Below are 10,000 nucleotides of genomic sequence, written 5' to 3'. Positions count from 1 at the left end.
GGTAGTACTTGAGTGACAGCTGAGCTCGGTGACATGTACTGGCAAACAGTTGAGTGCGAAGTATTTGTAGTTGTATTTGCCTCTAAAACAACTCCGTCTCGTTTGAAATCTCGAAGAATCTCATCGTAATGTATATACACTTCGGCAGTAGCCCCCGTGGCCCTTTCAAAATTTCCAGCGGGGGAATTTTCTAGTTATTAACATTGTGCTGAATCTTTATCTTTTAATTTATCTTATAAAATCGTATTTATTGCTTTGAAGGTTGATGAGCTCAACATACTGATACAGACATACAACTATATACATCTAAATGAATAAATGATTAAAATGATAACACAATGAAGTGGTAAACAATAATGGTTATTGTTGAGTGTGTATAAGGTTGAGACCTAAAAGTGTCTTTAAGTTCACAAAAAACACTTTTGTTGATGTTTTATTTATCATCTTCAAATGTATCATGATTTACACACAACGATATAATCATTACTTTTACGCAACGTCATTTAATGGGGGGCGCTATAGAGCGGCAGAGCGCATGCGCACAGTTACAGCCCGCACCGTAGTGGCTCATCTCGTCCTGTTGACGATCTTTGTTTGAGAGAAATGGCGTCGGAAAACGGACTGGCCTCTCTGGTAGGACCCGGACTTTATTCTGCTGCTGTGTGTGTTAACGGTCTGCTCGAGTCCGGTACGAGTCTCTAACGAGTCCGTAACGAGTCTCTAACGAGTCCGGAACGAGTCCGAGAGCTCAACGAGTCACAGTTGGAGCGGAGCAACGCTAACGCTAGCTAACGTTGCTTACGCTAGCTGGCCGAGAGGAAAACGTGTGTCGTGTGTTTGGAGATCAGTTGTGGGCGCGAGGTCACGTGGTGCCGGACTACGGCAGGTCCACATGGTGGTCTAATTGAGATCCTAGATCCGGTTCAGTTCCACGTGTTTGTTTCTGACGTTTCCGATGATTTCCTAGCTAATCTGAACAATGCGATCATCACGTGATCATATATATGTATACACACATTTATACATCTGTTTACTATATGTATTATGTTCTGTGTCTTCCGGGTTCACAGGGGGTGGAGGGAGCCTCAGCGGCTGCGCATGCGCTCTCTCTTCCAGCAGACGCGTATGCAAATGACGTAAGTGTTTTACATCTTTTCTCAACCAATCCCAGTGGTTCAGGAAGTATTCACCTCCTGTACGACAGTAAAAGTACTAATACCACACTGTAAGTACTCTGTTGTTTCAGAAGTTTCATGATTATTATTTGAGTCCGACTGTCCAGACCTCCAAATATTCATAACTTCTCAGCAAACGGAGAAAAGCATCGATGTTGCAGCTCAACACGAAGCATCAGATCAATAAATAATAAGTTCAGCTAGAAGAGCAAACGTGAAACTATGACCCCTCATTATTATGATTATTATTACTGGAGTTGCAACACTCTGAGCCCATAGAAGAAAAATGCTTTAAATGTGATGATGAAGAGGCGGTGGTTTCCCAGCATGCACTGGGCTCAGAACCGACAGTAACTGAGCGCTGTGTCGTGTTTCAGCCGCGGGTGGAGGAGATGTGGGCGATGAAGGCCTACAACCACGCAGAGGTCTACTTCAACGTGAGTTCCTCCTCCTCCTCTTCTTCAAGCTTCCTCTCAGATGGACGTCCAGCTGCTGCCTCGTGTGTGTGTCGTGACCTCTGACCTCTCATCTCTTCAGCTCATCTCTTCAGTGGATCCAAAGTTCCTGAAACTCACCAAACTGGACGACAGAATCTACTCATCCTTCAGAGAGACCTTCAAAGACCTGGACCTCCAGCTACTGACCGCAGACCAGCTGAAGTCTGACCAGGCCAAAGAGGTCGGTTCAAGGTCACAAGGTCACAGAAGCTTCTTTCATTCTGTTGCATGAACATCCAGAGCTATGACCTTTATGACCTCTGACACTGTCAATGTCACGACTGACAGACCAGAACCTGGTCATCATGAAACCACGAAGAACAGAGTCAAGTCCATCAGGTCTTGGTGGAGGTCGGAGCCCTCAGAGCCACCTTAAGTTCACATATGACATCATTCAGAGCCACCTTAAGTTCACGTATGACATAATTCAGAGCCACCTTAAGTTCACATATGACATCATTCAGAGCCACCTTAAAGCTCTGGTCTGTGATTTAAAAGATTTGTCAAAATTCATCCAATAGTAGCCATCCGGTCCGCATGCCTTTCAAATCGTAGACCATAGCTCTAAGTCCACGTATGACATAACTCAGAGCCACCTTAAGATCACGTATGACGTCATTCAGACCCACCTTAAGTTCACATATGACATCATTCAGAGACACCTCCGCTAGGTGCTTCTGGGTTGTAACGTGGTGCATGTTGTCTGCAGCTGTGGCGTCCGTTCTGTAACCAGTTCGAAGGCCTCATCGAGGACTTCAACTACGGCACTCTGCTGCGTCTGGACTCTGACAAAGACTACACGGAGGACAATACCATATTTGGTAAGTTGGTATCTCCCGAGGGGAAATGATGGTGAGTTCAAATGTGAGAGAAAACACTGTGATTCTGTGTTTCAGCCACCAGGACTCAGTTCTTTGCCATTGAAATCGCCCGAAACAGAGAAGGCTGCAATAACGCCGTGTTCATGTCCAAACGCTCCACGAGCTAGACTCAGTGGACCAGGTTCAGGACCAGGACCCCCCGAGATGAACTGTTCAGGTCTCCCCGTGGAGCAGCGTTTTGGTTTCCTTTCACATGGAAACATCATCAGTGTCTTCTCTTCTTTTTGTATTTACAATAAAGTTTTATCTGCCAATTATTGACGCTTGTTTATTTGTAACGCTGATGTTGCATTGTTTGCCTGTAACCACGGAAACCACAAATAAAAAGTCAGATGCATTTTAATGAAGATTGTTAGAGAATTCGTCTTTGGAAGCTTCATAGGTTTGTCGTGGAACTGATCTGAGGTCTGTATTGTAAGTGGCTGATGAGCCGTCTGTCTCTCTCCCCGTCTGTCTATCTGCCTGTCTGTCTGCTGTCCTGTTGGCCGCGGACAGACAGGTCCTGTCCTGTCAGTCGTTTCCTCACCGCTATCGCTGCTTCTGAGGTGAGAAGGGAAGTGACATCATAAGACGCCGTGGTTTCATCTGGGTCCAGTTCTTCTGACCACCTTGAGGTCCTGACCTGGTGTGGACCAGAATGTGAGTTGTGGTGGTCTGGAAGAGGTCCAAAAGAGTTGTGGTGGCCTGGAGGAGGTCCACAAGAATTGTGGTCGTCTGGACAAGGTCTGAGGTCTAGAGGAGGTCCAAAAGAGGTCAGCAGTTGAGACCAGACAGTTTCTGGTTCCCCCATCAGCTGACTGGAGGCAAGACAGACAAACGGAGACAGCAAACAGTTGAACAACGTCACAGTATAGTGATAGTAGGTCATAGTATGTGGAACAAGGTCTTGGTGGAGGTCGGAGCTTTCAGAGCCACCTTAAGTTCACATATGACATCTTTCAGGGCCCCCTTAAATTCACATGACATCTTTCAAGCCCACCTTAAGTTCACGTACGACATCTTTCAGGGACACCTTAAATTCACATGGCATCATTCAAGCCCACCTTACGTTCACGTATGACATCTTTCAGGGCCACCTTAAGTTCACATATGACATCTTTCAGGGCCACCTTAAGTTCACATATGACATCTTTCAAGCCCACCTTAAGTTCACATATGACATCTTTCACAAAGTTGTTGATCTTGTAAAGTTTTATCGTGCCAATTATAAATGTTTGCTTATTTTGTAACACCGATGTTGCATTGTTTGTGTGCAACCACGGAAACCACGAATAAAAAGTCTGATCCATTTCAATGAAAACTGAGTGTCACAGAGATTCGAGGAAACGTCAACCAACCTGCTAAAGTTGTGATGGAACTTATATATGATTTCATTCACCTATTGGATGATGCTCTGATCTAACTTTATTATACTGACACTTTTAAAGGAGATTTGATAACTTTCTATAAATGATCAGATATTAAAGCTGCACAATAAACTGACTTTTTATACAACTTACTATTGAGGTTAGTTTAAACATGACTATATAAATATATTAAAATATAAATAATATTTATATGAATACATTTGTATATTAAATATGAAAAATTATCAAATGTGTAAAAGTCCAGTGTGAGTTGTTGCAGATGAAGGTGAAGCGTTGAAACAGAGTAAAAATCAATGAGGTTTATTTGCAGTCACAATGCTGACACTAATGTAGCAGACACCCAAACAGCTACTGACTCTACGAGTCGACACATTCACATCAGACACGACGACAAACTCAAGAAGAAACTCGATGAACATCGTGGAGCTGACAGACGGGCGACTGGTCACCGTCGGAGATGGGCGACTCGTCACCAAAGGAGACGGGCGACTCGTCACCAACGGAGACTTGTCACCAAAGGAGACGGGCGACTCGTCACCAACGGAGACTCGTCACAGACGGAGACGGGCGACTCCTCACCAACAAGGTCTGGTTGGCGACTCGTCACCAACAAGGTCTGGTTGGCGACTCGTCACCAACGACTTGTCACGAACAAGTAGCAGCAACGTCACGTTTAGGACCCGGTCCATCCTTCAGAGGAGCACCATGATACACACACACACACACACGCACACACACACACTGCTGCAGGGCCTAAAAAGGGGGGCAGTCCCAAAACCTGGTCCGAGGAACCCAGAGTGTAAACAAAATGGTGGAAACTGCATCGGCCTTCCAGAGGGGAAGATGTAGCTGTGACCATGTTGTTTACAGACAGACCGCCAGGTGTCTGCACGCCCGCCGCCGCCATCGTCACGAAAGGGAGACCGTGATGTTTTTCAACCTCAGCGTCACTTCCAGCACTAAGCAACCGTTTTCATCTGGGCTTCATTGCTTATTAATATCCACTCGTTCATTTCTTATTAATATGCACTTGCGGGAGGATTCAGATTGTCTTAGCCTACTTCTTCACTGAATATTTTGGGACAAAATAAAAACATTAATTGATCGACAGAAATTCCTCACATTATTGTTTCAGCAATTTTATTTAATCTTAATGTTTCGTGGTTCTGAAGATTTGCTGCTTTGCTTCATCATATATGATAAACTTTTTAATTTACACTTTAAGACTGTTTTTAATGATTTCTTGACATTTTACTGATTCGTTGAGAAAATAACCTGCAGATTAGTTGGTGATTAAATATAATTAATGTTATTACTACAGATGAAGGTAAATCATTACTACTAGTACTACTACTAATAATAATAACTGCGAATGGGAAATGTTTTGAAATTATATTCATCCTCAATCTTTCAACTGTTTTCTTGTGTCTTAAATATAAAGGAAGTTGATATTTTCTGCTTTTGAAACATATTCATGTTGATGAAGAGATAGAAACTGACTCTGTTTCACGCTGCGTTCACTGACCTGCAGCATGCGTAGGAGAGCGGAGCAACGCAGGGTTGAAAGACATCAGGACGTCCTTTTGAACGCGGCTATTTACAAAACTTCAACCAGAGACTTAAGAGTAAATGTACAACATGGATGCTCTGACTCTCCCTTCCTGTTAGTGTACCTCTACTTCCTGTCCAGCTCAGTGCTCCCCCCCCCGTCTCCCCCTCCTCCCACGCAGACAGACAGTTGCACTAACTCACTTCACTGTAAAAAGCTCAATCACACGTTTTTCTTTTGTTTTTTTTTGTTAGTTTTTCCTCGACTCATCTTTGTGTTTTAAATTCGATCATTATAAACATTGTTCAAAATGTTACGAAAAAAAATGTACACTTGGTTTTTCTGTGTTTCTATACAAGGCAGGCAGAAGCGGATTACTATGTTTACCGGCGTCCGTCCACATCCTCCCATCCTCTCGTCCAATCAGGACAGCCAGACAACTGCGACCATCGCTTTAAAATAGATCTGTATATATTTATATATGCTTATATCAAAAAGGACGTGGTGTCGGGTCATATGATCCCCAGGCATCCGGGCCCGGGGGGGAGGGGGGTGGGGCTGATGCAGAGAGGGGGAGGACTGGGGGAGGATGGGGGGGTGAGCTCCGTCCGTCTGTCTGTCCGTCCGTCTGTCTGAGTGGAATGTCAGCTCATCATGTCGTTGCTGTTGACGCCATAAGTCGAGTTCTTCATGCTGTCGTTGACTTCCCTCCTGAACACAGACAGGTTCTGTGTAAACCTGCAGACAGACGGGAGGGGGAGAGACAGACGGGAGGGGGAGAGACAGACGGGAGGGGGAGAGACAGACAGTTAATCATCTGAGAGGAGAAATAATTGGTCCATCCTGACTATGATGATGAAAAATATGTATGCATTCAAAGTATAAAATAAATTAAAAAAAAGTTTAGTTTCTAAGCAAAAGGTATTAAAACTAATAAAAAGACGAACAGAATCATCAATATGATAAAAAACGTGATATTGACGTGTGATATTAACATGGTATATTAAACATGTGACTGATCTGACGTACCTGTCTCGGTTCTTTGTTAGTAGATTCCTCTCGATTCCTTCCATCAAGTTTTCAAAACATAAGTGCATCGCCTGCTGCTTCTCTGGAGGCTGGCTGTTAACGATGCTGTTCCTCAGGTCAGCAAAGTACTGCACACACAAGTTATTACCACGCTATAACACCTTATTACCACGCTAGTAACACCTTATTAACACGCCATTACTCTCAACGATGCTGTTCCTCAGCACACACACACACACACACACACACACACACACACACACACACACACACACACACACACACACACACACACACACACACACACACACACACACACACACACACACACACACACACACACACACACACACACACACACACACACACACACACACACACACACACACACACACTGCAGGGCCTAAAAAGGGGGGCAGTCCCCCCCCCTAATGGGGCGGGGCTTCTACCTTCTCGTTGAGCAGGATGAGTCCCAACAGAGGGCGAGACATGGACCACTGGTTCCTACAGTCCTCAAAGATGATGATGTTCAACACCGTCGACAACATCTGTGAAAATCAAGACAAAACAATTAATGATTAGTTACCAAACAATGTGTACAACATGAGCTGTACTAATAATAGCAAATGAACACCGACAGTACACCTCGTTACGTCTACTAGTTATGTTATGAGTTACGTTAACTAACGAGTTACGTTAACTAACGAGTTACGTTAGTGGAACCAGCCTTAAGGACACCAAGATTAATTTGTTTTTGGTGTGCTATATTTAAAAAAAAAATGTTTTTTTGTTTGTTGTTATGGTGACGTCACAGTCAGTGATGACACAGACTCTGGACTCGTGCGGATAGGAACCTGTCTAAGATCTGAACGTGGTCCTCTGACCTGCTGGATCATCTCCGGGTGCTGCTGCATGATGTGGAGGAAGCGGTCGTCCGTTGCCATGGGAGTGGGGCGCTTCTTGGTGGAGCGAGACAGCTGCTTAAACAGGTAGGTCACGATGTGGTCCAGACTGGAGCAGCAGCCGGTACACACCATCGTGTCTGAAACACACACACACACACACGCACGTCAGCATCATGTGCACACTCCCACTAGGATCCACCGGGACGGGGAGTTTTACCGAGCGCTGTGAGGCCTTCGGATATCGAGGACAGGATGTACATGACAACGTGAGGCTCCAGACTGGCGATGAAGTTCATGTGGTCCTGAGTCAGCACTTCCAGAAGCGAGTAGAAGGACTGGCTGAGCTTTGGGTAGTCCTGCAGGGACAGGAAGAGTCCGGGTTAGTGGGTCAAAGCGCCTTGGAGACCTCGTGCAGTGGTCCTGCAGGACCAGAACTCACCAGCAGGTCGCTGTGGGGGATGGACAGCAGCAGCTTGATGAAGGTCTGGAGGGCGTTGTCCAGGGCGTCGTCGCCGTAGAGACGGAAGACCCCGAAGTTCACATAGTTTCCACTCAGCACTGCCTTCAGCATGGCGAAGCACACGCTGACCCCCTTCAGCTTCACGCCGTAGACCTGGTCCTTGGGGACCTCACCCAGCGTCAGGATACGGTTCCCTGATGAGGAGAGACCACATGATGGCTTCACTCCCTGTAGAACCCTCATAATAACCAATAATACTAACTATGATAATTATTAGGGTTCTAACCCTGTAAAATAACTACTGGACTGGTGATACTAACATACCGTAGGTGGTGATACTAACATACTGTAGGTGGTGATACTAACATACTGTAGGTGGTGATACTAACATACTGTAGGTGGTGATACTAACATACCGTAGGTGGTGATACTAACATACCGTAGGTGGTCATACTAACATACTGTAGGTGGTGATACTAACATACCGTAGGTGGTGATACTAACATGCCGTAGGTGGTGATACTAACATACCGTAGGTGGTGATACTAACATACCGTAGGTGGTCATACTAACATACTGTAGGTGGTGATACTAACATACTGTAGGTGGTCATACTAACATACTGTAGGTGGTGATACTAACATACCGTAGGTGGTGATACTAACATACTGTAGGTGGTGATACTAACATACCGTAGGTGGTGATACTAACATACCGTAGGTGGTCATACTAACATACTGTAGGTGGTGATACTAACATACCGTAGGTGGTGATACTAACATACTGTAGGTGGTGATACTAACATGCCGTAGGTGGTCATACTAACATACTGTAGGTGGTGATACTAACATACCGTAGGTGGTGATACTAACATGCCGTAGGTGGTGATACTAACATACCGTAGGTGGTCATACTAACATACCGTAGGTGGTGATACTAACATACTGTAGGTGGTGATACTAACATACTGTAGGTGGTCATACTAACATACTGTAGGTGGTGATACTAACATACCGTAGGTGGTGATACTAACATACTGTAGGTGGTGATACTAACATACTGTAGGTGGTGATACTAACATACCGTAGGTAGTGATACTAACATACTGTAGGTAGTGATACTAACATACCGTAGGTGGTGATACTAACATACCGTAGGTGGTGATACTAACATACTGTAGGTGGTGATACTAACATACCGTAGGTAGTGATACTAACATACTGTAGGTGGTGATACTAACATGCCGTAGGTGGTGATACTAACATACCGTAGGTGGTGATACTAACATACCGTAGGTAGTGATACTAACATACTGTAGGTGGTGATACTAACATACCGTAGGTAGTGATACTAACATACTGTAGGTGGTGATACTAACATACCGTAGGTAGTGATACTAACATACTGTAGGTGGTGATACTAACATACCGTAGGTGGTGATACTAACATACCGTAGGTAGTGATACTAACATACTGTAGGTGGTGATACTAACATACCGTAGGTAGTGATACTAACATACTGTAGGTGGTGATACTAACATACCGTAGGTAGTGATACTAACATACCGTAGGTGGTGATACTAACATACCGTAGGTAGTGATACTAACATACTGTAGGTGGTGATACTAACATACTGTAGGTGGTGATACTAACATACCGTAGGTGGTGATACTAACATACTGTAGGTGGTGATACTAACATACTGTAGGTGGTGATAACATACCGTAGGTGGTGATACTAACATACTGTAGGTGGTGATACTAACATACCGTAGGTAGTGATACTAACATACCGTAGGTGGTCATACTAACATACTGTAGGTGGTGATACTAACATACTGTAGGTGGTGATACTAACATACTGTAGGTGGTGATACTAACATACCGTAGGTGGTGATACTAACATACTGTAGGTGGTGATACTAACATACCGTAGGTGGTGATAACATACCGTAGGTGGTGATACTAACATACTGTAGGTGGTGATACTAACATACTGTAGGTGGTGATAACATACCGTAGGTGGTGATACTAACATACTGTAGGTGGTGATACTAACATACTGTAGGTGGTGATACTAACATACTGTAGGTGGTGATAACATACCGTAGGTGGTGATACTAACATACCGTAGGTG

General features: G+C 44.5%; 2 protein-coding genes and 1 long non-coding RNA gene across 3 annotated transcripts in view; 1 reads left to right on the top strand and 2 right to left on the bottom strand.

Annotated features, from left to right (window-relative positions):
- The first annotated feature begins 531 nt into the window (after window positions 1-531).
- Window positions 532-2,807, top strand: pbdc1 (polysaccharide biosynthesis domain containing 1). The gene is made up of 6 exons (XM_084034957.1): window positions 532-633; window positions 1,071-1,136; window positions 1,553-1,612; window positions 1,713-1,853; window positions 2,382-2,493; window positions 2,569-2,807. The coding sequence occupies exons 1-6, from the start codon at window positions 604-606 to the stop codon at window positions 2,658-2,660; spliced, it is 501 nt and encodes a 166-aa protein (XP_083891083.1). The 5' UTR covers window positions 532-603; the 3' UTR covers window positions 2,661-2,807.
- A 98-nt stretch (window positions 2,808-2,905) lies between these two features.
- On the bottom strand, window positions 2,906-4,008 carry LOC311029684. Its single transcript, XR_014598903.1, has 3 exons — window positions 3,696-4,008; window positions 3,080-3,501; window positions 2,906-3,031 (listed from the first exon to the last, which is right to left on the bottom strand). It is a non-coding gene; the product is annotated as an uncharacterized lncRNA (long non-coding RNA).
- Window positions 4,009-4,204: 196 nt separating this feature from the next.
- Window positions 4,205-10,000, bottom strand: part of xpo7 (exportin 7) — an 18,890-nt gene continuing 13,094 nt past the window's right edge. The window contains exons 23-28 of the mRNA XM_084035863.1: window positions 7,843-8,057; window positions 7,621-7,759; window positions 7,383-7,540; window positions 6,948-7,046; window positions 6,499-6,626; window positions 4,205-6,207 (exon numbers count right to left, since the gene is read on the bottom strand). Coding sequence (XP_083891989.1) covers window positions 6,114-6,207; window positions 6,499-6,626; window positions 6,948-7,046; window positions 7,383-7,540; window positions 7,621-7,759; window positions 7,843-8,057 — 833 coding nt within the window. The 3' untranslated portion in view covers window positions 4,205-6,113. The remainder of the gene's footprint in view (window positions 6,208-6,498; window positions 6,627-6,947; window positions 7,047-7,382; window positions 7,541-7,620; window positions 7,760-7,842; window positions 8,058-10,000) is intronic.

The sequence above is a fragment of the Eutrigla gurnardus genome (genome assembly GCF_963514095.1).
Source record: "Eutrigla gurnardus genome assembly, chromosome: 19".
Taxonomy (NCBI): domain Eukaryota; kingdom Metazoa; phylum Chordata; class Actinopteri; order Perciformes; family Triglidae; genus Eutrigla; species Eutrigla gurnardus.
This window is presented reverse-complemented; position numbering and strand designations above follow the sequence as displayed.

Coding starts and splice junctions, on each gene's coding strand:
- pbdc1 (XM_084034957.1), top strand. CDS start 604: ATGGCGTCGGAAAACGGACTGGCCTCTCTG. Junction 1,137..1,552: donor CAGACGCGTATGCAAATGAC/GTAAGTGTTTTA, acceptor GTCGTGTTTCAG/CCGCGGGTGGAGGAGATGTG. Junction 1,854..2,381: donor AGTCTGACCAGGCCAAAGAG/GTCGGTTCAAGG, acceptor TGTTGTCTGCAG/CTGTGGCGTCCGTTCTGTAA.